This window comes from Chelmon rostratus, chromosome 23, assembly GCF_017976325.1.
Source record: "Chelmon rostratus isolate fCheRos1 chromosome 23, fCheRos1.pri, whole genome shotgun sequence".
Classification (NCBI taxonomy): Eukaryota; Metazoa; Chordata; class Actinopteri; order Chaetodontiformes; family Chaetodontidae; genus Chelmon; species Chelmon rostratus.
The window spans coordinates 10,669,218-10,695,871 of record NC_055680.1 but is presented as its reverse complement, the minus strand read 5'-3'; the positions used below and the strand labels follow the sequence as shown (position 1 = coordinate 10,695,871).

At 40.6% G+C, this 26,654-nt stretch overlaps 4 protein-coding genes across 4 annotated transcripts; all 4 read right to left on the bottom strand.

The window, feature by feature from the left end:
* Window positions 1–134: 134 nt before the first annotated feature.
* gps2 (G protein pathway suppressor 2) lies at window positions 135–4,731 on the bottom strand. Its single transcript, XM_041965337.1, has 11 exons — window positions 4,590–4,731; window positions 4,052–4,169; window positions 3,314–3,423; window positions 3,077–3,189; window positions 2,873–2,952; window positions 2,674–2,753; window positions 2,398–2,569; window positions 2,117–2,200; window positions 1,892–1,968; window positions 1,527–1,622; window positions 135–907 (listed from the first exon to the last, which is right to left on the bottom strand). The coding sequence occupies exons 2-11, from the start codon at window positions 4,143–4,145 to the stop codon at window positions 815–817; spliced, it is 999 nt and encodes a 332-aa protein (XP_041821271.1). The 5' UTR covers window positions 4,146–4,169; window positions 4,590–4,731; the 3' UTR covers window positions 135–814.
* Window positions 4,732–5,718: 987 nt separating this feature from the next.
* Window positions 5,719–8,902, bottom strand: LOC121626277 (gamma-aminobutyric acid receptor-associated protein). The gene is made up of 4 exons (XM_041964690.1): window positions 8,675–8,902; window positions 7,051–7,129; window positions 6,825–6,943; window positions 5,719–6,690 (listed from the first exon to the last, which is right to left on the bottom strand). The coding sequence occupies exons 1-4, from the start codon at window positions 8,762–8,764 to the stop codon at window positions 6,610–6,612; spliced, it is 369 nt and encodes a 122-aa protein (XP_041820624.1). The 5' UTR covers window positions 8,765–8,902; the 3' UTR covers window positions 5,719–6,609.
* Window positions 8,903–9,051: 149 nt separating this feature from the next.
* Window positions 9,052–23,251, bottom strand: LOC121626276 (CTD nuclear envelope phosphatase 1A). The gene is made up of 8 exons (XM_041964689.1): window positions 22,543–23,251; window positions 19,297–19,363; window positions 17,008–17,126; window positions 16,826–16,897; window positions 16,434–16,550; window positions 15,925–16,036; window positions 14,510–14,594; window positions 9,052–13,108 (listed from the first exon to the last, which is right to left on the bottom strand). Exons 1-8 carry the CDS (start codon window positions 22,645–22,647, stop codon window positions 13,048–13,050), a joined length of 738 nt encoding a protein of 245 aa, XP_041820623.1. The 5' UTR covers window positions 22,648–23,251; the 3' UTR covers window positions 9,052–13,047.
* A 957-nt stretch (window positions 23,252–24,208) lies between these two features.
* Window positions 24,209–26,504, bottom strand: elp5 (elongator acetyltransferase complex subunit 5). The gene is made up of 8 exons (XM_041965454.1): window positions 26,206–26,504; window positions 26,029–26,089; window positions 25,853–25,933; window positions 25,499–25,710; window positions 25,032–25,207; window positions 24,849–24,944; window positions 24,651–24,751; window positions 24,209–24,524 (listed from the first exon to the last, which is right to left on the bottom strand). Exons 1-8 carry the CDS (start codon window positions 26,258–26,260, stop codon window positions 24,416–24,418), a joined length of 891 nt encoding a protein of 296 aa, XP_041821388.1. The 5' UTR covers window positions 26,261–26,504; the 3' UTR covers window positions 24,209–24,415.
* Window positions 26,505–26,654: the final 150 nt, after the last annotated feature.

Genomic DNA, 26,654 nt, shown 5'->3' with positions numbered 1-26,654 from the left:
GCATTCTCTCCATTCAAGAGGAAGATAAGTTGTGGCAGTTTGGTATCCTTACTTTGTGCAAGCAAGTCCAGACTGTGCAGAATGTCTCCATGGACAAAAAAAAAAATAAAGACACAAACTGTTGGATGTGGCGTTTGCTTATCGTTTTATTTAGTAACATAAAAACTTTGAAAACAACAGAGACTTATACTTCATTTATGCTAAACTCCATAATTCTGTCAGAAAAATGGTCTTCCAGGTCCAATGTGATTAACCAGGAGTCAGCAACACATTGAAATCTTTCAGTTACATCAATGTGTTTCAGCTTTCGTAGTGTTCATCGGTGTGTGTGTGTGATCTCAGCAGAAACATGGCATTTAAATCCATGTATTCGAAATTCAACTACTACGTGATGCTGAATGTTTACCTTCACTCGAGCGAAGTCACCGCAGAGACAGTAAACCCTCCACTGATGTCGTAATTATGAATGTTAGTAGACAAAGAAGCAGCTCTGGTTCATGCACTGTTGCTTTATACAAGATATTAACATTGTAGTGCACATAAGCACCTCCAGATGGCTTTACAGTGTAGGTAAAATAATATATTTTACAAATGAACAGCATTTGAAGTTATGTGAACAATCAGAAGCATGAGGACTGCTCATCACTCATTAACAAAGTGTATACAAAGCTCAAAACGAGATACTATACAGGAAATAAAACCAATCACATGGCGTAATCCAGCCTAATGACATTAGTTTCAAGAAGTCGAATCCAGAATCTTGAACGAGGCTGTGAAATCTCAGCGCCAAAATGAAGGTAAAGGTGGCTGCAAGTTACTTGCCATGGTGGTAGAACCTCGGCCCGCTCTGGCTGTGGGAGAGGAAGCTGTGGCGAGGAGCACCCTGAGGAGAGCTCTGGAACGGGGACTGGTGATGGAAACATGAAACAACTCCATGAGATCACAGCTGCCAGTGGTTGGTGACACATTTGTTCTCTCAGACAACAAAATTACAAAGCATTTTTAACAGTTTTAACATGATTTTTTTTAACAGTAAATGGAGTGTACATCATGAAAAAAGCACGTCATTTCAGACAGTTTGGTATCAAAAGTATTTATAATCTCATAATCTGACTGGATGCACTTTGTCAGATGTAAACAAGTAAGTAATTTGAGAAAAATCTGAAGGAAGCACTGCCGCAGTTTTCAGCATCACTACCCTCTGGATAGGAAAACTGCGGCTCAAGCTGGTGATCATGTGTACACAGCTCGAAAGTGGCATGGCAACCACGGCAGCAGCCCTGTGAGGCTGGAACGCTCATTACACAGTGGAAAACAAAACTATTAGGTGGAGCAAAAATGTGAGACAACAGAGCCATTCTGCCTTAAGTGAGAGGCTTTAGGGGGGCGCCACAGGATGTTGCTACACTGCTTACAAGGTTAAAGATATGTGTCGCAGCCTCAGTAAAGGAACAGAAAACTCTGCCCTACAGTTTTGTGCTGTGTGTGCTGTGTGTGTGTGTGTGTGTGTTGGTGGGGGTAATCACCTTTGCAGTGGGAATCTGCACTGCCATCGATGGTGTGGGCAGAAGTCCTGGAGCAGAAGGATGCATGGCTGGTGGGTGCATAGGCCTTAAAGCACCCTGTGACACCATGGACAAGATACGAGGGGGGGTAATCAGATGAGGAAATAATGACTTGAGGTACATGGCAGCATTTTAAACTCTATCCCTCTTCTTAGAACACATTATCCACTGCTTAAAACTGTTTATTTATACAGGAAGGTAGCATATATCAATAAACTTCATGTTTCCCTTTCCAGTGATAATGAAGGTTGATACATTTCAGTGTGTAGGTTTATTTGGTCTTCAGCAAGACTGTTCTACAGCATCTACATTTCAAATGTTCTTACAGCATCAGTAAAGCCTGACTGTTGGTTGGCATGTTCCAGCTGCTTCTGGAGGGGTATTCCTGCTCCAGGAATGTATCCTGCATGAGATACAGACATGATCACTTATAGTCAAAAAGTAATTTACATCTGATAAAGAACCTACATTCCTGTTATTTGACTAGTATTAGTCTCGTTGCAATGAACGAGCAGTGTGGACACCATGACGATGAAAACAGAAGAACTGACCAGGCTGGGAGGTGAAGTGATTGTGGACGGGGTAGCCGGGCTGCTGGTGGGGGAGGTACTGCATCCCCGGAAACGCAGATGCACCTGAACGAAGGCAAATTAAATCTTATTGCAAACTCTACATTCGACTGTCATGGTTCAATTATTGAGCTGAGTGTGCCACAACAAGCACAAAGGACTGCATAAACTGAAGAAATATCTCGTGCTATATTGCTGAAAAGTAATTTCAATGAGCACCTGGCAGATGATCACTGCTTCTTTAACAGACACATGTCCTTTACCTCTGATCTGAGAGCTGCTAGCAAAGCTGACAGGTACAGATGGTCCAGGGGCGTAAGTGGAGGGATGCTGGGACTGAGCCACCCCATAGGGTTCGTGGACCCCCTGGCCTCCGCTGAACTGTCCGTGCTCTGCTGAGCCTGAGCTGAACCCCGGCGTCTGATAGTGACGTGCCTAAAAGAGGAGACGAAGCAGGGGCAAATGGTCTAAGCCTAGAAATATCAGAAAAATCAGTCATCAAAATGACATGCACCACTTTGAAACAGCCCTTTACTCACTGGAATCACAGCAGCTGGGAACAGCTGTTTGTTTCGTTCTCCAAGCAGTGCGCCAGGCCGACTGTGGCTCACTGGACTGCCTGAGAGATGCAAAGAAAAGGATGAGTTCTGTGATGCGATCAATGTTTAAAGGAGAACGCCAACCTTACAGATAAACCACATAAGGTTAGGTGATACATAACACTTGAAATTGCCTTACCTTGAATGCTGAGGAGGTGCTGCCCTGCATGCATGGGCAGGCTGGATTGGTAGCTGGCTGATGTCAATGTTGTGATATCACTAGAAAGGACAGGAGGCACAAAAATGCAACAGAATACCAAACATACTTGAATTCAGTCCTCGGTTTTGTAACAAAATACCACTGTGTAATGAATGAAAACAAAAGCAGTAGCATCCTCACTACCTCTGCTCCTTTCTGCGTCTCTTTTCCTCTTCATGAAGCACTTTCTTGAGCTGTAGGAAGAGCTGGTGTTTCTCTTCTTGAAGACCCTGAAGTTTTTCCCCCATCTTCATTACCTGAAGTATAAGATTTGGGTTGGATATCATAGCATCAGAAAACATATCACCATATACAGAGCAAAGATTGCAGTAAAAAGTCAAATTTCCACTACGCAGTTTGGGTTTTTATCACTTTTCCAACCTGTTCTTTGGTTTCCTCCAAAGACATCCTCTCCTCTATTTCTTTTGTCCTCTTCCTTTCTTCCTCCTCCTTCATCTTCTGCTCCATCATTTTGTCCACCTCTTCCTCCTCTGAAAAATGATGATTCATGTTGTTCGGTTATGGAAAACACATTTAAATCCCGTACTTAAAAATTAAGAAGCAAGAACACATTGTAGAGATATTAGCTGAGTAAGAATAATAATAATAACAACATCTACTTGGGTACAAATGTGAATGTATTCAATCTTTTTTCTATTCAAAGTTTTTATAAAGATATCCATCTACATGTGGAAAACCCTTTTAAATATGGGCTGCACTATTCTGAAAAGTGTTCAGTCATCAAGTTGTTGAAAGACAGTTTAGAAATAATGTTAATTACCGCTTGATTTTGGGGTTTCATGACGTGCCACAGTGAACATTTTAGGTTGTTGACTGCAGCATTGCACATAGGCAGACATCAATATATGAAACAGTATGTAATGATCACAGTATTTCTGGGCGAGCAGAGAAAGCTGCATATTTAGAAGACTAATGAAAAGATGCTGGTATATTGGGGAGGCAGAATTCGGAGTCCTTATCTTGTAAAGAAAAAACAGTCGTCGTGTTTGACAACAAACGAAATGCCCAATGCGAACTCACTTGTACACTTCCACCCCTTCGGCTATGACAGTCGGCTAAACAAGTTAGGGAACAGACACACATGCATCGACTGCGCACCTTGTCTCTTGCGCTCCCTCTCCCTCATGATGTGTTTGTGGAGGGCTCTGGCCATCGCGTTGGACAGCTTGGGTCTCTCCAGCAGGGCGGGCATGGTGACAGGCAGTGGAGGGGCCAGCTGGTGTGATATAATTTGCAAACAGTCGTGAAAGGTTACAAGAAATACCTGAAGTACACTGAGCGGAATTAATAGTCTACCGTATATCTAATTTGTAATGTATCCAGTAGAAGTACCACTGGTGAAACGGTTAAAGGCCTAGCTGCTGCTAGGCTAACCGCTAAGTTAGCATTGTTAGCTTTGGCTGCTGTTAACCGACAGTATATTATAGCATAATGCATTAACGGAAGCTGTATAGTTTAGGATGAAAGTGTATGGAGATTAAACTTGCAATCCAGCGGCAATTTTACTTTTAAAAATAAACGAGAGCAGACGTTCACTGTTGTTCGCTAGCTGCTTAGCACTATGGTTGCGCATTTTTAAGCATCTTTTTTAGTTAACGTTACTGTGGAGGGCCGACAGTAGGAAAAAAAATCTTACTTTTCTTGCTTTGTGGGTCGTTTAATAAGAACCTAACCGTCTTGCGGTTTTCAATTACCGGAGACGTGACTGTGTCTGAAGCAGTTAAGCAATATAAAATCAAAACTTTTGTCCTGCATATAAACAGACGGAGAGGTTTTCAGCCCGGGTGATAATGTTGAGCTTCCGGTGCTAAAGACGACGTAATTTATTATTTCGTTATCCTCCAAACTGCATTGTGGGAATCGTAGTTTTTCCTGTATTTTTGGAAAAGTGCTCAGATTCCCCAGTCTGAGCAAACGTAAACTTCCTCGTACCCCCTCCTCTCTTTACTGTGTATGGACATTGTCTGAAAATGTCCATTTTCAGATACAACACACAAAAGCAGATCTCATTTTGAAAATGTCCTTCCATTTACATATCTCGACTGTCTTTTTTAGCTACTGATCTAATCAAGCTAAATATACTCAAATGTTGAAGTGGTCAATCGGACATCCTTATTTATTTTTTCAAAGCAGAAAAATTATGTCAAAGATTAATTGAAGAAACTGCATGTCAAAACCTTGTAGTTGTCTCTTGTACATTTATGTCTAGTATTTACTTTGCCTTGACCCCCCACATTAGATTATATCTTGTGCCCGACTTCTTGACTTCAGTTGCTGCTCCCTTTCCTCCCATTCTGTAAATAGTTTTCGTAAAACTTAAACTAAGTTGACGTGAAAAAGTCGAGTTTATGTTTAATTAAACTGGCCTCTCACGAAAGAAATAAAAAATTCAAGTGGCCTTGCACAGCCTGGAAAGGCACACGGTATTCAAGTAGCAACAGTAGCTGATATGATAAGGCAACCAACGCAAATACAGGAACAAAAGCTGAACTATATCATAGATTCAGAATGTTGTCTGTTGTACAGATTGTAATGTCCTCGAACATAAATGTGTGATTTTGGGCCACATAAATAAATAGACTTAGCGTCTGTAATAACTGGGGTATGTTGGGTCTATATGGTCTGTTTGCAGTCCATAACATAACTTTGCACTAAGGTTGAACCTCTCACAAGGGAAAACAGCAAGAAAAAAACAGTGCATTTATTTGTTTGCTACCATATAACAAATAAGACTTCAGATATTCAATAAAGACAAGACACGCAGATAGCTTTTCATCACATTTTATCATGTATGGTCATGAGTGGAGAGAAAGAGCCAGTAATGCAGCTGTATACAGAGTTCAAATCTTTTTTTTCTTTTTTAAAAAAGGAGACAAACTTAAAAAAAAGAGAAAATTGCACTCAGCTTTACAATACCTTCAGAAATTAAGCCATCTAAAATTAACAATAACAACAACAATAATCATAGTAGCAGTCAACATAATAGTCTTATCACTGAAAGCAGAGGATGATTGTTAAGTCTGAATTCTATTATGCTCCTTGCTAAGGTCAGGTTCATTCATGGACTTCAGTACCTGGTGAATTTTTAAAAAAATTACCTAGCCACTTCAGTATCATCTAGGAAAAGAACTGCTGCAAAACAGTTATCCTTTACTCTGCCAGAGACAGAAAATAACCTGCCTTCAACGGGTAGATGCTATTAACTTTCATTCCCTTAACTCATAACACACTTTATCCTCCTGAAAGCCAACAAAAGCAGACAACTATCTTCATTGTCAAGAAGAGGTGATTTGAACTCACGTACTATGCCTTTCTTCCCTTAACTCTGGGGTAACTATAATAATTACGGCCTAGTTCTAACATTATTTTGTTATTCAGTGTTCAGTAAAGTATGATCAATTATGACACTAGAAAAATAACTGGCCACGAGACCACTTAATGCAAGTCGCTACTGTGAGTCGAGGCAAATACAATTCAGACTGCAGAATAATAAAGACATAAATGGTTGGGAGAGGGGTCATGTATGGGGGGGTGAAAGTGCATTTGACATATTTACTCTCGGAACTCTAGGCTGCTGAGCTGGATTTAATATTTAGATGAATGAATGGTGGAGGTCTCAGAAAGGTGGGTAGTGGTTGGAGGGGTTGGTAGTGGGATCAGATTTCCCTTTGGCTGCTCCCATACACACTTTCATCACTGTAGGCAATGTAGAGGAAAAAGTCCTCTTCATGATGCTCCTGAAAGACAGTAAGAGATAGTTAATATGACATTAAAAATGTAGAGGGAGGCCCTTTTTTTCAGTGTAAGTAGAAAAAAACTCCCTGAAAAAGACGTATTTTGAGAGCAGGTCAGTGAAGTAGAAAATGAGTACCTGGTACAACAGTCCCATGGTAGCTGAGGTGGGTGGAATGACGTTGTTTACAAAGAAGAAGAGAGCATCCTCAGCTCGCAAATGGATTCTTTTCCGGATGAGGAAGTAAAACTGGCCCACTGATAAAAGAGAGTACACAAGATCAACAAAATTTTAAATGTTGCTGTAAGTTAATTAAGTGTCTTTTGATATTGTCCAGGAATTCAGCAAATAATACAACGTTTACCTGTCAGGTCGGAGGGGACAAGGTATTTTTTCTTGTCCAGATCTCCTATTCTGGCTTTGGGGGCTTTCTCCACAATTACCTGAAAACAAAAAAGAAAAAAAGCATTGGTTGCACATGTTCTTAGTAAATGGATCTACATTTTCCACTGAACAAAAGCTGTGTGTATCAAATGAGAAGTTCTTTAATAGAGGGTTTCACCTTTCTCAGAAAAGGGATGTAAGAGTGCACTGATCTGTCAATCAAGCGTCGACTGAAATGTATTTGAGCCAAATGTGGTGTGTTTCATATATTATTTTTTTCATATTGAAAAGCTTCCTCTGAATTTTGTAGTCAGTTCATTAAAAAAAGATACCAAGATATCTATATATTTACAATTCAGACCTAGGATTTAGTGCACAGGACTGGAGGGAGCAAAAAAAATGAACTATTTTTTAAGTTTTTTCATTTTAATCTAAAAATAGGACAAAGATAGAATCGGCCCACACACCCAACAGTGGCACCCACTGTAGGACTTAAACAACGGACAAAAAATTTACCTGCAACAATTTTGTTACTATTAATTGTATTTTTTTCTTATGAAAAAAATTCCAGCTTATAAATGTAAATATCTTCTGGATTCCATGGTCTATGACAGTAAAATGAACATCTTTGGGTTTGGACTATTGATCAGACAAACATTTGAAAACGTCATCTTGGGCTCTTGGAGCCTATGAAAGGCAGTTTATACCATTTCCGGACATTGTGAAGTCTAAATGAGTGTTTGATTAACTGAGAACTAATCAGCAGACTTCTCTGTAATGTTAATTTCTAGATAATGGCAGCAGTACATTAAGTTTATCGCAATCTATGACTGTGACGAGCTGTAACATGAAAGGCAGTGAAACTAGATCGTAATCGTTAAGACAAATCCAGCTAATCATACTTTACAGAGCACATTAGTCTTCTGACAATTTTGATCCAGTCAGTTTTACTAGGCCTTGTTTGAGTGGCAAAAAACCAAACGCTGTGGAACATACAATCTATCTAAGAGCCAGAACGACGTAAACAAGTCTCCTGTTTGTTGACACAACGAAACTATTTTAAGGTGCGCTGCTATTAGCGTTTCAACATACAGCCTACTACACCCAGTTTCCCGTTCATACCATAATCAGTATGTACACACTGTAGGCTGTATGTCTGTCACTGATATGACCACCACGGTCGTTATAACCAGCGACGCGTTACGTTATTTTGTTTAAAATGATCTGTGCGTTTGATTTAGCAATATTTGCTTAAAATAAATACACACCCGGAAGGATTACACGAAGCTGTCGCTAGCTGGCCTGTACAATGCGGCCGAAATCCTTTATCGTTAACCTCTAACGTTAGCTTTGCTAGCTAACTGGTATGCTGTTTACGAACGTGGCAATCAACTCTGGAGAACATTAAGGATATTTAAGTGTAGCAACAAATGAACCATATGATCGTGGTTAGGTTTTAAGTGCGTACATCAAGCGTCACTAAAAATTAGTTAAACAGCACCAGCATTACAACTGATTGTGCTTGGTGTCCGCAATCTATGTTAGCTACCCGTCACATCGCTAACAACACAGATCGCGCTGTCAAGCTAACGTTAGCTACTTACTGGTACCCTGTCCGGATACTTCTTTCTTATTTTCTCGCCCTCGGACCGCCTTTTCTCAAAAGGGTGCTCCTCTTTGTACTGAAACTTCATCGTTAAAAGAGATGACAGACAACAAGTCGGTCACTCCGGGGTTGTACGATAGCGGTTTGCTCAAGGAACGGCTGAAGTCGCTGACACACTCGACAAAAACAAATGATTGCTAACTAGCTTTTAGCTCGTCACAGCTGTTTTCCTAGTGCGACTGAGGCGGAGGGATACAATAACAATATGACGTAGCGGGGAGTCTAGTTCGCAGGGTTGTTTTTACGCGGTCCCAGACCACGTTAACGTTAATCGCAAAGCGACAATCAGTTGTTATTCAAGTAGAATGGCATCATTAACAAGTACTAATTTTTGAAGCAGTTAGTAAATCTATGATGCAATTTTCTGTGGAACTATTTTATTTTGATCAACCGCTGCGCCTAAAGACGTAGGGTAGGGCGGTGAAGTGGCAGCTGTCCTTGTCATATGACCGAGGCCCAGCGGTTAGCAGCTAGAGAGAAGAGACTCAAAAACATGCGTTATTAAACTGTGATTAAGGCTGTTTGGGTCAACTGTGCGTTGAATTTGGGCCCAGATGCGCACAGGAAAATAGGGAATATTGTAAGTTGTTGGGTATTCACTCATTTACCGTGCACAGTGCTGAATACTGACTGATTAGGCTTGAAGTTTCGCAATTTCATGGTTGCCCCAACATCGGATTAATAAGAAGTGATCGATGAGATCATTACTAACGCTGCTGAAATGTCAGTAAGCTAGAATCACATTCAACATCAGCAGTGCAGTTCCTCTCCTGAAACTGACATCCCATCGGGTCATGGCCCCTATTAACACACACTGGAGCACTGAAGAGCCTCATGGGCGGGTTGTAATTTCCTTGCTAGAAATTCCCTACTTTAGCAATTCAATATACTCTATTTAATGACATCCAGGAAAATCTCCCGCTATAACTTACACAGCTCATCAACAGAGGTTCATTTTCGAGTAGTCTTCTTACTGTTTTTATACTGTTTTAATGGTTTATACTGGTTTCAGGATCACTGCTGTACCAGTTGGGGAATATATGAGAAACCACTACCCGCTGGCCAAATGTAATACTGAAGTTCACTTCCAAAACACTTGCCTATTTAGAGATTAGAAAAAAAAACCATACTGCTGAAAAGGAAATGAATATTTTATCTAGCATATAGTGTAGGTCTATAGAACATTTACTGAGTAAATTCAGTCTTAGAGTCAGTTTGCGTTTGTGTGGCCATTTCCTGACACACTCATGGGAAAAGTTGCTAACCTGTCTGTTGCGCAAGTGATCCACAGCTCTGTGACTCACTCTACTTGCTCATGTGACACCTAAACTCCCCTCTGCGCTTCATAGTGTCATAGTGGTTTGTTCTGTGCAAGGTGATAATCAGCATGCATTGAAAAAGTCCCTCGTGCCTGCACACACGCCTCTTCAGCAATGGAGACAGACCTGAGAGTGAACAAACCCTTTCCCCTAAAACCAGTTAACGGATGATTTTTAAGTGATGCTTTTTGTTCTTTCCAAACATTAAATCTGGTGAATTTGTACCTCATATCTCTTCCATGTCAAGGACTTGGAAGAGATATGAGGTTTTGCAGGATGTAATGTGCTGAGTCACATGGGTCTTACTATGACACTTATTTTGGATCTTATAAACACCTCTACAAAGTAAACGGCAAATGTCAGTTCTTGATGGAGTGTAACATAATAGACTCCAGTTTCCTTTGCTCCCTCCACTCCTCCCCTTGTCTCCTCAGCGTTCCTTGTTACAGAGGAGCACTGAGGCTTAGGTCCTCCTTGGGCTAAGCCAGTCTTTTTGCCAAATTATTTCTCCCACAAACAATTTCTCCCTCCAATGCAAAACATGATATGATCCTCAACTACCAACTCTCCCACAAAACGGCTCAGCAGCCACAGCTCAGCCCCGCCTCATCAGAGGCTGGTCAAGAGGACAAAACGCCTGACTGTTCCCATCAGTCACAACTGCACTGTCTCCTGACTCAGCCTCATTCCTCCAACCTGATGAGACTGAGGCTGAGTCAAACCTGGATTGATATCTTGGTGATAGGAGGGACATTCTTCTTTATATTCATACTTTACAAGTCTAGATGAGTGTTGCAGCACTTGTTTTCACCTATGTCACGATGGACAAAAGCATTTGTTAAAGAAAAAGCTGTGAGATTCACACCAGGCAACATGCTTGATTAGAAGAGGATACATTCCGCATGCTTTCAGAGTAACGAGTATGAGCTGCCGGTAAGGTGCAGGAAGAGGGCGGGAAAAAAGAGAAAGTAGTCTTTCCTGGAAGTCACCATTCCCAGTAACTGTTAACAAACGCAACAGAGAAGTCGAAATTTAACATGGTGGCCAGTTGGAACTCTACAGGAGTAAAATCGCTCTAAACAATGATAGATACACATTTGCTGTTTAAAGCTTTGTTTTACTTTCAAACCATCATCAGGAGGCAGAGGTATTGGAAACCACAGCCAATATACTGTATACCAGTATAGTCCTGTCACATTATGACTGCCTATCTCTGCACTAGAATGACTACACTGAGGGAACACATATCTAACATTTAAACAATGCTTCTACAGATGTGTACTGACAGATATTGTAGTTCAGAAACTTACCTGTATGCTATGACTGAAAAAACAGTGATGACCACATTGCAAACTGATAAAATCAGCACTGCTGAAAAAAAGCTAGAAATACACAGTTGCCTGGGTAAATCAAATTACAAAATTGGCACAGGTATCTTTATAATGTCTTATTTGGCTGCATTTGCCAGGTCATTAGGTACACCTGTCTAAAACTAACACAGTCTAATACGACAGTTATGAAATAAATCCTCCCTTCATGACGGTTGCGGGCCAATGCAGTTTCCTGTCTCACCACATGATGGCAGCAGATTATTAGTGAAAAAAGAACAGCAAAAAAAGAACTGCCAGTGTGAATCCATCTGAGCTCTTAATCACCCCAGCAAAAGTGGTCAGTTGACAAGCTGAAAGATGTTATATCAAGATTACCAAATGAATTGCGTGAGAAGAAATCAAGCTGGATAGTAACTGGTCGATACTGACAAGTGTTTTATTAGTAACACAGACCTGGAGACAGAGCCAATAAGAAGCCGCTGTGAGCCTTGACAAGACTGACATTGTTCGGAAGGCATTTAAAGACGGAGGGTCTAATAGTTGAACCCATACAGTTAGCGGAGCGGGTAAAAACTGAAAGGGAAAGCCGCAAATTTGAATCAAATACAAAACCAACCGCAACAAAAACAGAAGGGGGAAAAAAAATTAAGTGCAATTCCTATTAGATGAAATCAGGATGGCATCAAATGGCATCAGGGGAGAGCAAAATGTCATGGTATGCAGAAGTCATATTATCATATATTATAATAGAGAAACAATCAGATATGGAAAGGCGGCACGGCAGTCCACATATCGTTACAAGCCATTGTTTTTTGTCTCACAACTTTTCAGTCGTCTTTATCACAGAGTCCCATGAGGAGCTTTGGGGAAAGAGTGATGGTTATGGCTGGAAAAAAAAAAAAAAAAAAGACGTATCAGGCTGCTCGGCTATTTGTCCAGAAAAAATGCCTGTGGATGGTTTGTTGCAAGCAAAAGTCCATCAGTTACACCATTTAAGTGGATCCTTTCTTGTTGGGGGGGGGCATACCCCAGGAATTAATGAATCACTGTTGGGGTATGAGGATGATCTAAAAAGGGGCTGTTTTCTATTTTCCCCTACTCAGTTGCTCCAACGGGTTAAGACAGTAAATTGATGAGTTGTCTGCTTAAGTGCAATGTCTGGTGACGATGGAGAAGTAGAAGAAATAATAATGTAGAATTGTCTTTGCTGCTTTGCTGATCCTCCTCTTTCCCCCCTTCCCAATTGTCAAAAAAGTTTAAAAAGGGACTAACGAACTCAGCAAGCATACTCCGACTCACGTATACAAGCTCATCTTCATACGCACACAGTCAGTATCAGGAGCGATAAGGCAGAGAGGCTCCTTTTGTTTTGGAAAAAAATAAAATAAAATAAAGAATCAAGGAAAAAACAAAAACAAAACAAAAAAACAAACAAACAAACAAGGTGGCTCCCCCTCCCTCCTCAGTACTTTCTGGGCTCTGGTGCTCCCGTACTGTTCATCCCATGTTAGGCGGTCACCCCAACCCTCATCTCCTCAGGACACGCCTGAGAGGCTCAGAGAGGGCTGGTGGGTCGTCTGTGTAGGAAGGGAGGGCGGGATGGAAGCCGGCAGAGAGGAAGAGGCTGGTCAACAAGCCCCACCCCCTCTCGATTCAGCCAATCACCAGAGCCGGTGCTGGTGGAGGTTTCGACTGAGGACGGAGCGGACATCAGCAGTGAACCTGCGGAGATAGAGAATTGTACAGCTTTACATTGTATGTTTTGACTATCTTTGCCATTAATGGAATAGTTCAACAAGAAATTCACATATTTGCTTTCTTTCTAAGAGTGAGATGAAAAGACTGTTGTCAGCATACTTTCTGTGCTCGGAGCATGAAGCTGAAGTCAGATCTCTGGAGCTGTGCTATGTACTTCTCGACAAACAACAGTTAATCTGTCCAGATGCACAGAATGTGCATCGTCTCAGAGTACAGCGCGGGTTGCCAGATAGGGTCACTAAGCACAGGTTATGACTGTTTCTGTACAGGCAATGAAATCAAACTTGGCAACCTCACTGTCAAAACAAGACTTTTGGATGAATGCTGTCACTGCATCAGGCTGTAGATCAGCAAGAAATGTTTATACCTCTCAATTCCCTCTATACATGAAAATTGTTGATTTTATATTTCTATTGATGTATAATTAAACAAATTAGAACTATTAGTATTAGTACAAAGTATTAGTATTAGTGAGGATTACGACGTGTTTTCACAGAAACGTCCATCTCATGCATGCATGACAGAACAAACACAATCTTGTTTTAAATCAATCCAGTTGTATACACAGGCATGAGTTTTACTTGCACTATGCATATTTCTATGCATTAAATTTCTTTTCTTGTATTTCAAATAGCAAAGTACAGTGACTGCGTTGGTTTCTGCCAAAATGCTCGTGACCTGCACTCAACACTGTGCCTGAATGTATCCTGTGCACAGACAGCCAATGAACTGAAGGTGCTGCTGCTGTGCTAATTTGCTGCTTTCACTTTGCCTCCTGTGTCAACAAGGTGTCAGAGGTAATGGTAAGAGTACTTTTTAACTTCTGACAGAGCCAGGCTAGGTGTTTCCCCCTGCCTCCCCACTTTGTGCTAAGATAGACTAACAAGCTCTGTTCTTAACTTGATCTTCTCACCTTAATTTCAGAAAGAAGGCAAATAAGTCTACTGAACTATTCCCAAGAACATCTTGGAGTGACTCTTTTGCAACACTTGCCCAAAGATAATAGAATACAGTTAGGTTGCAGCATAGCAGACAAGTCTCATCTCATCTCAGGTAGATGGGACATCTTTAGTCATTAATAAGACTATGCACTTAAAGGGAATATGCAGGATTATTATAATATAAGAAACAACTTTTGTCAACGGCTTTACTGAAATACTGTCAATTCAGAATAATGTCAGTGAGGTGTGATCAGCAGTCAATGTTAACTGCAGCCAAAGTAGATTTTGACAAGTTCTACAAAAGTAAAATCATGTTATTGCAGCTGCCGGCACTCCCATTTGAATACAGAGAGTATACACACACACAAGTTCAAATGTTTGCATTGTCTTTTTGATTTCAGGCTAACTTAATTATGCCTTTTACCTTAGTGCATCCAGCATAGGCAACAAGTTGAGAAGTGCTGTGTCACTAGGGTCGCTGAACCAGGACTTGATAGGTATTGCATTGTCTGGAGGACAGAAAACAGCGCGTCAGTCACGTCAGAGAAGGAGACATGGTTGTGATTTTATGCTACTCTGTTGAAGAGGTCGAGTTAATGTACTGTTGAAGCATTTACAATACAAGCCTTGTAGTGAGAATAAGCCGTTCAGTTATTTATCCTCTCCCTGCCTCATCACAAGGTCGAAGTGTATCATCTGATCTTGTATGTTAAAAATGAATGTAACGCAATACAAGCATATGAATATACACCTCAACCTGTTAGCAATCTGAAAACGTTTAAGCTCTAACCCTAAACTTTTTACCTTTCGACCTGCACCCCTTGACTAACAAAAAATGCAGAAAAATTACAAAAAAAAAAAAACCAAAAGACCCCCATAATATATTCATGGCTTCTTCTGCTGAAGGCAAAACTTGACTTGACTCGTTTTGATTTTACATTACTGGGAATTGAGAGGTTAAGGCCGCAGAGTCAGTGGTTCCCAAACATTTTGTATCATGCCACCTTTTGGAAGTAAAAAAAAAAAAGCATTTCTACATTTCCGAACTGATCACAATCACAGACCTTTTTCAAAGCAGATATATAGACTATGTTTGCATGCATACTATTATTGGGACTTTGATAATATTCTGAAATTGATAGGATTTGATTAGGAGTGTTTTTTAGAGATGTATACAGCACATTCAGAGTGTGTTTCATTTGGGGTTTTTACTGCAGTTTGTGACACATTTGCCTGAGTACAGTCAGCTCTGTGCATTGCCTTGCCAACAGTTTGCAAGATAGCAGTAGAGATTCATGCACAAAAGAAAAGCCCACATTTCTGGTTGGAAGGACAAATACACTTACTTTTAAACAACATGAAAGTTAAGAACTTATTGTCCATTTAAACAATTTGTCTTTTTTGGAATAAGGGCAAAAAACTGTTTTTTTTTGTGAGTGTAAACTTGGTCGATAGCATAGCAGAAAAAACACAAGTGGAACTACAAAAAAAAAACAAAAAACTTTGCTGTCACTATTACTGCAATCTGCAACTAATCACCTGATTAGTTACCCATGTGTCTGACACTGTGACAAAGCTTGTTCTCTAAAAAAATAGAACATTTTTCTTCTGGTCATACGTGACCTCTCTGCAGTGACATTGCGCCACCTGAAATTTGGGAACCACTGATGTTTGTGCAGATATTTGTATGGTACAACACACAAACTCCCACAAATACTGCATTTCAGATATTTAAAAATTATATCCCCAGTATTTTCCTTAGATATGAGTGTAAAACATAAAGGGACAGACAGAGAAAGAGTATGCTCAGGAGGTGCACCATGAGGCTTTTAGTCTTACCTGGATGGCTTCGATAAGCGCCAGGCGAATTGTCCAGGATGACAATACTGGACAAGTCATCGTGTACTACAGATAGATCTTTAATATAACTACCTAGATCCAATGTACAATGCTGGCAAGAGAAACAAAAACACAAAAGTTACTGACAGCACCAAAAAGGAGAGAGAATAGAGAGACTTCAAGCATACTGCATTTTAAAGGGATAGTTCAGGTTTTAGAGGTACTTGGTTGTAGAGGTATTTATGCATTACCTATAGTAAATGGCAGTTGGTATGTACCCAGTTTGGAAAAACAGACAGTTATACTGGCATGGAAGCAAAGAAATGTACTGCTGCAGACAGGGTCAGCAGCAAAATCTACTGCTGTCTGCATCTCCAAACTGGGGGCGTGCTGTCCGTAATCTAATGCGGGTGATACACTGACTATGAACAAGTAACTCATGTAACCCCACTTCAAAAAACCCAAACTGTCCCCTTGATGCATACTATTTAAACCGTTTAAAGCAGTACCTGTCTGTAGTATCTGCGTTTCAGGATGTTCCTGTTGTTGTCCAGCTTGTCTGCGACCGCTGAGCCATAGATCTCCATACTGGCTGTGAAAACCACCAGCTCATACCACTGGCTCACCTGTGTAAACACACAAACAAAGTATAGAGGACACAATAGAAGTGCACAAGTTACAGTAAGTCACAAGCATTGTTATCCAAAACAAGTATAGATTTATTAGATCAGGTAGTGTGAGAGTGCTGTACAATGGAGAGTGACGGCAAAGATGACAGACATGATAAAAGGTGACCTGAGCAATGATGTTTCAGGTTCACAGTGTGCTTTACTATTCCCTTTTGTGTTCGTCGAGGATTCAAACACAAAAGCAGTGGTGCTGATCACAGATTGACACTCACCACTTCTAAAAAGAAGTCAACATGTGGCCTTTTATGGACGAAGAATCTGACTGGGTGCTTGTCAATGACGACCTGCATAGAGAGAGAAGCAGAAGAACCCCATTCATGTCAACAGACCGTGTTTAGGCTTGAATACAAACATATGTGTTCAAACATGTACATATGTGTCTGAACGCGCATACTTTGAGGATGAAGTCTGGCGGTGTGCCAGGTCTCACTGTGGGTCTGAGGACCCCGTCATGGTGAGAGTGGATCAACGTCTCATCCAGGTCCAGAACCAGAATCTTCCTCTTTACTGCATCTGGAGTTTATCATAAAATATAGAAACTTGTGACACTTAATTCAGAAGCCAGATTGCTGGGAGAAATGAGGATACACAGGAAAATCGCACAGCATGTTCACAAGTACTGTAGTAACATGATTACTGTACAATCTGTATATACTTGCAGGAGGTCAGTAATCAGATTTCTCCCCTACCCCTAACTTTATTTTGAAACAATGACTTGCTTATTTTAAGCGTATTGATGACAAGAGAGCCTGCTAACCCTGAATAAAGAAACCTGGTATCTTGTTGACATGACTTGAATAAATCGAATTAGTACAGGAAGCCGACTGTAATCCAGACACTTACTGTAAATGCATGTAAACACACTCACTGAAACCTATTAGAAACATCTGTGCCATCTTGGAGTCACCAAAATACCCACACTGCTAGTAGTTACACTGTACTTCACATTAAACTTAAGTAGCAACCTGGTATAAAATGGAAATACAGTGGCCTTACACACATAAGAATATTAAGTAGGCTTGCTTAAAAGATTCTTGTATTACTACACAAATAAGTTGTTGGTTCATTATTGGAAGAGTGTTTGACTGATATTATGTATGTTTATTATGTCTTAGGTAATACTGGCAGATTCCAGGTAGTGATACCTTAATATACACTATAATAGGCAGCATTCAAGAGAAGGCTGCCCTTGAACACAGCTTTTCTGACCACAAGGACTTAGAGTAGATGTCACCTCCTGAAAAAAATGTTTCTGCTGACCTTATTCTGTTAAGCATGAGAGAACAACGTGACACGCAGATTTAAAGACCGAGGTGGAAACAGTTACTTTAATTCTGTCCACAATGTTGGCAAAAACAGCAGCCAATTACCACTAAATAAACGTATAGGGACCACTCATTCACTGGGGACTTGAACCTGGACCCCCAGCTGAGGTCACTGTCGCGAGTGAGAGGCGAGTCAAGTGGAAATGAAATGCAATCATTCTTCCTCTGTGTCAAGAGTTTGCTTTTGAATGAGCTCTCTACGGGCAGGAAGCTCATTCAGAGTGCACACACCAGTCCACACCAGTAGTGTTAAGTGCTGCCTGCAACATTTAGCATTTCCTCTCCACTTCCACAACACGCACGCACGCACGCACGCACGCACACACCTCATCACTATATTATAGTCAGGGCAGGAAACCAAGCTGCCATTTAGAGTGGATTCTGACTGCAATCATAATTCACTATTTTACTCAATTTTTTGGGCAGTAACTATTGCACAGAGGCTTACAGTCTATAACCAGATGAGGCAGTCTTTTAATTTTAGCATTCTGGTTATAGGTCTTGAGAAACACTATGGTCTGCTTCTTTCTGCTGCTTCTTTCTTTGTAAAGGTTTCGCTTCAAGTCTAATTATAATATAAAGATTATTTACATTATGCAGTACTGGGACTACCATTCCCTGTATTTTACACTATCTTACTGAATGTCAATCATGAACATTGCTGTGGATTTAGAATTGTCTGCCTTTGCTTTATTGACAGGTATTCACACTGCACATTTGTGCTGATGTTGTCTGAGGGCACGCAGGTGTACCATCCACAAAATCAACTGTATGCTTGCTACTTGTTTGGCTTTAAATTGTAATGACGCAAGACTGTAAGAAACCTTCAGCCAAATTCCTTACAGGCAAGACCATTCTTTGTCGGTATGCTATAAAACGGCCACAACAGCTACTCAATTCAGTACAATTGGTTTACTCATGCAACTAATAAAGAAAATACGGACTAATTGTTGTTTGCATCTAGCCATCTGATCCACATTAAAAAAGAAACAGCTATGACAATATCATCAGATCACAATATTATACATTATAGGAGTCCTGTAGGTTTGTCTGTCCAGAAATATTGATGATCATGTTCATTTACTCTCAGGTGAAGAAGGTCCTGAGAAAGGGGTCAAGCTGTGTGTCTGTGCTTGAGTGCGCTTCTTACCTGACAGACTGGTTTTACTTCTACTTAAATTTCAACATTACAAATATGTTGCGATAGTGTCTCCACTATCTGTTATCACATAAAAACAAATGTGTCTAGTGAAACAACGACAGTATTTGTCACACCTTTCCAACTATAATCACAATTTTGACAAGGGCCCAGAAAATTCATCTGAGCAGTTGATTCATGAAAACAATCATGTACTCACTGAGTCTGTTTCTGGAAACAGGTGACAGAGGCAAAGTGTCGTATCGCACCGTCTGATACTGGATTATCTGCGAATGAACAAGACAAATGCAACAGTCAGACAGTTCTTAACATATCAGGACAAACCATTTATAATATACTGAGCCATAATGAGTTGCACCATGGGTAGGTTTCAAATGTGTGTAATAGATTATCCGTGAGAAAAGTCAGAACTACATTCTAAATACAAAGTACAGTATCTGTCTTCATTTCCAAGGAAATTACATTTTGTGTGATTTTACACAGAAGGCCTGTATTAGTGTTTTAGGAGCAATTCGGGGTACAAAGAGTGACTTCACATCATTTTATTTGCTGCAATCTATAATACAATCTAAAAAAAGCATTGCAGTTGAAACATAACTGAGCGAAGGATGATTTAGATCACATGTAACTCCAATACATCCAAGAGGATCATAAACACCTTTAAATCTTGAAATTCCCAAACTTAGATGCCTTTAGACCACACACTCTTTGGAAATCCCCTCTCTTTTGTTGCTCTACTTCTGAGTTTCAGAAAGAGAACAACGGAGGACACCGTACTGAAATGCATTCAGCTGCGTCCACCCCATGACTCCTCCTCTCTAACTTCCTTGGTCTGCTCAAGTCAAAGTGACAACAGAGAGGATCCTTTCCAGTGCCGCTCTTGCCCATGGGCTCTGCACTTTTCTTCACAGGGCTATTTTTATCCCCCCAGCTGTCGGTGGGTGTCAGCGGAGCATGGGGCACACAGAACGGGAGACTTGCAGGGTGACTTTGACTGAGCCTGGGCTGCTTGGTACCTAAGCCTTGGACAGGGCCTCCCCATGTGTCCCCTCCCACTGCTGCCTGGCAGAGTATGCTTGGGGGAAGCCTACTGGTGCCAACAGCTGCTGGGCACCACGGGGGACCTCACCCTCGACTCAGCTCTCTGCACCTCCAAGAGTGTCCATCTGGAGCCCAAGCCTGCAAACTCAGACTGGGTTCTTGGACTCCAGACATAACATTTCAATTACTGGTGCTCTCTTAACCTGATTAGCGGCCAAAAACCCCCAAATCATCCATTTATAATGATAAGCAACTAGTAATTTGCGTAGCTGTAACCAGGATACTGGTGTACTTAGTATAATTAGCAAATTATTTCAAATAAACTATAAACTTGGGCCACTATTAACTATTCTTTTAATTATTAATCATTTTGTGGATTATTTTCTTCAGTTGCTGATCAACAAATTGGTTCCAGAACCCAAACTGACATACCAAATATGCTTGTTTTGGTTGACCAACAGTACAAGGCCCAAAGACATTAAAGTTTGTTATCATAGAAGACTAAGTAAACCAAAAGATTTTCACAAATTTGGGGCATTTTGCTTAAAAATTGATAGAAAAATTGTTGCAGATTATTTTTCTGTTGATCAACTAAGTGATCAATCAGTTAATCATATTGGGAATTTTTCGTTGATTGGCTAATTGTTTCAGAACTAACTCCATGCTTGTCAGGAGATAATAAGCAAAACCACTACGCAACATTGTTGTCGTTAAGACTAATGAACGTCCATCTCATCATCTGTTGACACATAGTAGCGCATGGGATTATGACCTGGTATTAATATTCATAATCCAGTAAATCTTTTAATGATCCAAATATTTTAATCGGGTCACTTTAGCATTGTGGTTTTCATGAAAGGAAATACCTTGAGTCCTACCTTATTCATAGACAGCACTTACCAAGAGGATTATAAATTTATGAAAGAGCTCATCATAGTTATGATAAACTGGGGCACTCAAAATTTGTATTAATACCCTTGATTTAAATGTACCGAGTGGGTAAGGTCTTAACATCATCACCGCAAATGTTTTTCACCAAATCACCTGTCATATTTATGTGCCACCTATAGGATCACCTACTGTGAGGCACATCTCTTGCTGCTTAAACGACTGCTGGATCATGACATTGTTCCAGTGCATCACATAAAGTAAACAACTGTGCTAAAACTGTGAGAGAAAATGAGAGAAACAGAGGGAGGGAAAGAGAACAGAGCACTCTCTGTGCTGACATAATCCCTCTCACTTCAGCCACAACATGGACTGGACTACTCACTCTAAGGGCCTGTTGACAACCCGCAAGTGTTACTGCCACACAATAAACTGCAGACAAACCTCGAACAGTAAGATGATTACAACACACGGGGCACTCCTCCAAGCTTTGTTGGCTTGATACGGAGCTAGAGTCGAAGTCCACTCATATTACACCACATGTGCATGTCTATTAACATCTTGACAACACCTGTGTGTGTGTCTAAGTTACAAGCAGGTGGCTTCTGTCACGTTAAATGCCATGTACTGTATATTGGAGGCATTTGCAAGCAATTGAAGGTGACCCGCAGGCTTGAGCTGGCTGCTCCTCAAATTTAGTGTTGGGATGTGGGAGGTTTCCTCTTCGCACAGTCGCCGAATGAGCCATTCATTCACACTATCTCACCACACAAAAACCAAACACCTAGATACATTATTTAAGAGCTGAAACAGTTACTCTATTAATCCACTGGTCGACCAACCAAAATTTAATCTGCAACAAAACTGATGCAGCCTTTATCAAGGAAAAAATACCAACTATTACATGGTTTTAGCGTCACAAATGTGAGCATGTGCTGGTTGTTTTAAATTGTTAACTGAACATCACTTTGAAAATCTTTTGGTTTTGGACTGTTAGTCAGATAAAACAAACTATTTTCATCCCACCACTTGGAGTCTGGGAAAAAGTCTGCTGCATTTTCTATTTCATTAACCTCTTGTGTTACACGTTGCACTTCTTGTGTTGCAAATGCGTTTATGCTATTTCATATGCTATTTAAAAAAAATAAAACTTTAGATACTACGAGCAGTCTTTAAGATGGATGATATGGCAATAAATTTGACACTGATGTTACTATGCCTAAGTGGGAGGTTGAGGCTACTCAGGTAGTGGGATTTGCTCACACACTTACATAATTTTCAGATAATTTCGTAAAACCACCATGCTGGATGAAGATAATGAGACAGGAAAGTATAGCACAGGTGAGAAACACAGGTAATCGAGCTCTCTGAGAGCCAACTGAGCATCCCTATAGGTGGACGTGATCTGAAAAATAAAGTTTAGGCACATGGGAACCATGGCAACGCAAATATTTCACTCATTAGTCACAGAAACACAACAGCATCGAATGGCAAACATTTTAAAACCCCTTCTCACCGTTCGTAGGTGCTTCCTGAGGATGTACATGATGAAGCCCCATATTCTCGATGTTACGCCGAGAAAAGTGCGGATGCCGAGTAAACACTGCCGGGTCTTCAGCATGTTGATGAGCACGCAAAGACCCCACAGCAACTCAAGTTCAATTCTCAGTTGATAGCACCCTTTTGCCCGAAGTTGTTGGGACAATTACTGAAGGAACTTGCTTGCTAGTGAGTCAAAATCCGTCTTTAGCCACAGCCGCCAAACTAGCAATTCAAATTAACAAGAGGCCAAGCAAACGTGTGAGTACCTCGCTCTGCACACTTGTGGCACAACTAACATTAAATAGAGTGCATTTTCATTGTAAGTATAAGAGAAAAACGTGGACGTGGTCAAGAAAAGCTGCCGAACGACGACTGCTGCTGTATGGACCTTAGCACGCAGCTCGTTGACAAGCTAGCCCAGGAGCTACCAACTAACGTTAGCTAGCAGCCACCAAGCTACCGCTAGCTCGACAGGGTGACCACCTTGAACCTAGGACAAAAATACCCCAAAAAAGCTGTGGGGCCGCTTGATGCCAAGCACTGGTTCAACGTGACTTCACTCTGTGCGGAGTCCGACGAGAGACAGCTTTACAAAAGTTCCCCAAAAGTCTAACCGGCTCGGTTAAAATCAGTTTGTAGTCCAGTGGAAATCCGGAATGAAACTGCGAGCCGCCATCGCCGCCTTGCCGTCACTTCCGCGAGGAATCCTGTGGTTGCGCGCAGCACGTCCACGTGGAAAGAAAATAAACAGACGTGGACGAGCAAGAATGTGAGCCTGATTAAAGTCTGTTAAAATTAAGCGGTTTTATAATCAGTTGTAGTTTGTTCTGAAAAACCTTCTTGCTGGCTGTAGTGCGGCTGTATGTACAGAAAGGCTTGCTCTCATTTTGACAGTGGCTTGATTGGCGTCGATAAACCTAATTACACCACTGACTCAAAGTTGTAAACTGACTTTTTTTTTTTTACTGTTCGTGGGTGAATATGTCATTTCATGCAAAAAAAAGCTTAGAACCCCTAAATTAATTTCTTCAAACTACCAGGGAACTAACACGCAATCCCCTCTGACACTGCCATGCAAACAGCACCCATAATTTAAAGATGTTACTTATAATGGGAAATGGTTTCAGTGGAGATCTAGAAACCCACCTATAAATCCAAATGTATCAACAATTTACCGTAAAATGATCATGTAAAAATACTCTATGAATTAGAAAAGTATCTAAAATCTACATATTTATATGTAATTATATAAATTAATATCATGAATATCACTACTAATGATGGTAAAGAGAAGTCCGAATTTACTTCAGAGTGATTATAATGTTGGGCTACTTTTTCCCTCTCAGGGTTTAAGAGGCTCTGGAAAAAGAATCAGAATCCAGTATTTTACAAGAGCAAAAGTCAAAGCAAAAATTCTGAAACAACAAACATTTTGTGTAACAGGATGTATGTTTTTCACTTCAATCCCCTTGTCACCCCCTTACATTTACTTTGTCCTCACCTCAGAGTGGTCAGTTGGATGATGGTGTTAAAGCAACTCAGTGCAGTGACTGGATATGCAAGACTGTGATAGCACTCAGATAAAAGCATAGTTTTATTCAATAATAATACAAAAAAAAAAACTAAAGAAAGAATTAAGGTGATCAATAAAACCTTTTAATAAACATGATACAGATTTTTATGGAAATATTGGGCAATTATATATATATATATATATATATATATATATATATATATATAATCATCTCCAAAGCTCCATGAGAATGAAAATGACTCAGTGTTACGAATGGCAAGGAGGACATGAAGCATGGTTCTTCTGTGCCTTCAGTGGGTTTTATGTCCTAACCCTACACATCAAGATCATCATCAGGGTCATCCTGGTCATAGTCGTCATTGGCATCAGGCTCATACAGAATTCGTCCTGATCCTGGGCCTGAGTGGAGCAGAGCTGTTTTCCTATGATCGCAAAAAGGGGACAGTGTTTTTAGGTTTTTGTAAAAAAAAAAAAAAAAAAAAAAGGAAATAAAACATATGGAATGAAAAATTGTTGAAAAACAAAACAATTGTGAAAAGGTGTCTCACTTCTCTTTGCTGAAGACAAAGGGAAGTGCAAGTTTCTCCTTGGCCTCGCGCTCTGTGTCAGATAGTCGGAGGTTGAAGGTCAAGTTGGCTGTTGGGTCCGTCTATTGAAATGCAAAAATGACACTTTCAGTCCTGCGATACCTGAGCCCTATTTTTATGTAGTGTGAATGTATTATATGTGCATGTGTTATATTGCACCTCCTGTTCCTCAAGGTCAGTCTGTTTGGGTCCAGGTTGGCTGGGCCTGCTCTGTACTACGACTGTAAGATCCTCTTTCAGGCTGAAAATCTCCTCCTAAGCACAAAAAACCCCAACAAGTTATCAATAATTTTTCACAGAGTTTGAGCACAAAATAGTCATCCCAAAGGAAGCGCTGCTTACATCTTGCATAACTTTCCCTGATTTTGAGCGCTTTGTTATTTTTGCCACTGCTTCATCTCCCTTCATCCCAGGTGCTACAGTGATGACAGAAGTAGCCAAGTGGCATACACTTCCCACAGTACCCCTCTGATGCATGTCTGTGTGGAGCAGGCCGATAATAGCTTTCACAGCTCCCCCTAATGAAAACACAGAAAAAGACTATTACATAGTGGAATTACTGCATGGCCTTAAAGTTATACTTTATCTAAAATAAGTCAGCCAAGATAATTTGTTTGACAACAAGATGGGACAGCTTTTAATATATATGTGATTGTACATGATTTCTCTTAAAAGACCATTAAAAAAGCTTTATAATGAATCTTAAAGCCTTGATGTCACACCTTCCTTCATTCAACAACACCACAAAAAACTTGTGACATCATGCTGACACATGCACATTACGAAGACATTAAGGAGACATTTATCACCTTTTCTAAGTTGCTGAAGAGTCTGGCAGACAGCGGGAGGGCTAATGTGTCTCAAAATCCACGAAAGGGAGTCGATCACTAAGGTAGCTGGTTTGGGATGTGACGTTTGCTTGACCAGATGTGTAAGTTGCTCCAAACGAAACTGGTGAACTGTGAATGCTGGGTTGTCAGTCCAGCCAAGTGGGTCTGCATAAGCATTGTGAAAGTGCAGCCTGACAAAAACAGATGATTAATGGTCAGTTTGGTTATAGGTTCAATTATAAATAAATGAGATGTACTCTAAACCAATATCACAGTATGTGGTTATTGACCTTCTGTTGATGGGCTAATTGTTTCAGCACTAATCTTAGTTACCTCTGAATGTTCGATCCTTTTAACCCCTCTTTCAGCTCTTCTTCACTGACCTCAAAACCTAGCACATGGACAGCTTCCTCCCTACATGCATAACACAGGCAGGTTTTTAATGTTTGTTTGTTACACAAAAGAAACATTAATCAACACGACTAAACAGTCACCTTACGCATTTCTACCTGTTCAATGCAGCATTGATGAAGCTCTTCAGGAGGTGTCGCCCAGAAAAACCAGCAGCATCTACCAGTGCAAGTATAAATTCCATGACAAAACTGTATGCTATTGCTTCGCTTCACACAGATAACTGTTATTTTTTGCAACTTAGACTTCATTTTTACAACACTTCAAGCATTTACCTTGTATTATAAGAAACCCTCCAGCATCGGTGCTTTGCAATAATTCAGTCAACATGGTACAAGGTAAACGGTAGCTTCAACAAGTTAGCATGCTTTTGATTTACCGCCTATTTGAACGTGAATACCATTATAAAAACTAGGAGAACTCAGTAATTCAACAGTAGAGGAACGACATCCCTCCAAGTTCAGAATGGCGAGCTCCTACAGTCACAAACACGTAACTTTAACTGAAAATAAAGCTTTCTCTGCCGGGTTCATGTCCTGTATTTTTCGCTAAGTGCCATGTTTGGACTGTACGTATTTCAAAAACAGCATATCCCAGAGCTCCCTCTGTCTTCAATCATTTATGGGAAATGTAGTTCAGCAAATTTGCGATCTGTGGTTGTGTCGGGGTAAATGACTGCAAAGTAAACTACGTTACCCAGCACACCCCGGAGGAAACGTTACGC

Excerpts from the sequence above, each read along its gene's own strand:
- elp5 (XM_041965454.1), bottom strand. The coding sequence starts at position 26,260 with ATGTTGACTGAATTATTGCAAAGCACCGATGCTGGAGGGTTTCTTATA. Across the intron at positions 25,711-25,852 it reads AAAGGATCGAACATTCAGAG|GCTGCACTTTCACAATGCTT; the intron begins GTAACTAAGATT and ends TGTTTTTGTCAG. Across the intron at positions 24,525-24,650 it reads TTTGTCTTCAGCAAAGAGAA|GAAAACAGCTCTGCTCCACT; the intron begins GTGAGACACCTT and ends TTGCGATCATAG.
- gps2 (XM_041965337.1), bottom strand. The coding sequence starts at position 4,145 with ATGCCCGCCCTGCTGGAGAGACCCAAGCTGTCCAACGCGATGGCCAGA. Across the intron at positions 2,201-2,397 it reads TAGCAGCTCTCAGATCAGAG|GTGCATCTGCGTTTCCGGGG; the intron begins GTAAAGGACATG and ends GCCTTCGTTCAG. Across the intron at positions 1,623-1,891 it reads AGTCAGGCTTTACTGATGCT|GGTGCTTTAAGGCCTATGCA; the intron begins GTAAGAACATTT and ends ATGGTGTCACAG.
- LOC121626277 (XM_041964690.1), bottom strand. The coding sequence starts at position 8,764 with ATGAAGTTTCAGTACAAAGAGGAGCACCCTTTTGAGAAAAGGCGGTCC. Across the intron at positions 6,944-7,050 it reads TGTCCCCTCCGACCTGACAG|TGGGCCAGTTTTACTTCCTC; the intron begins GTAAACGTTGTA and ends CTCTTTTATCAG. Across the intron at positions 6,691-6,824 it reads CCATGGGACTGTTGTACCAG|GAGCATCATGAAGAGGACTT; the intron begins GTACTCATTTTC and ends ACTGTCTTTCAG.
- LOC121626276 (XM_041964689.1), bottom strand. The coding sequence starts at position 22,647 with ATGCTGAAGACCCGGCAGTGTTTACTCGGCATCCGCACTTTTCTCGGC. Across the intron at positions 17,127-19,296 it reads TGTTTCCAGAAACAGACTCA|ATGCAGTAAAGAGGAAGATT; the intron begins GTGAGTACATGA and ends GATAAACTCCAG. Across the intron at positions 16,551-16,825 it reads TTGACTTCTTTTTAGAAGTG|GTGAGCCAGTGGTATGAGCT; the intron begins GTGAGTGTCAAT and ends GTGTTTACACAG.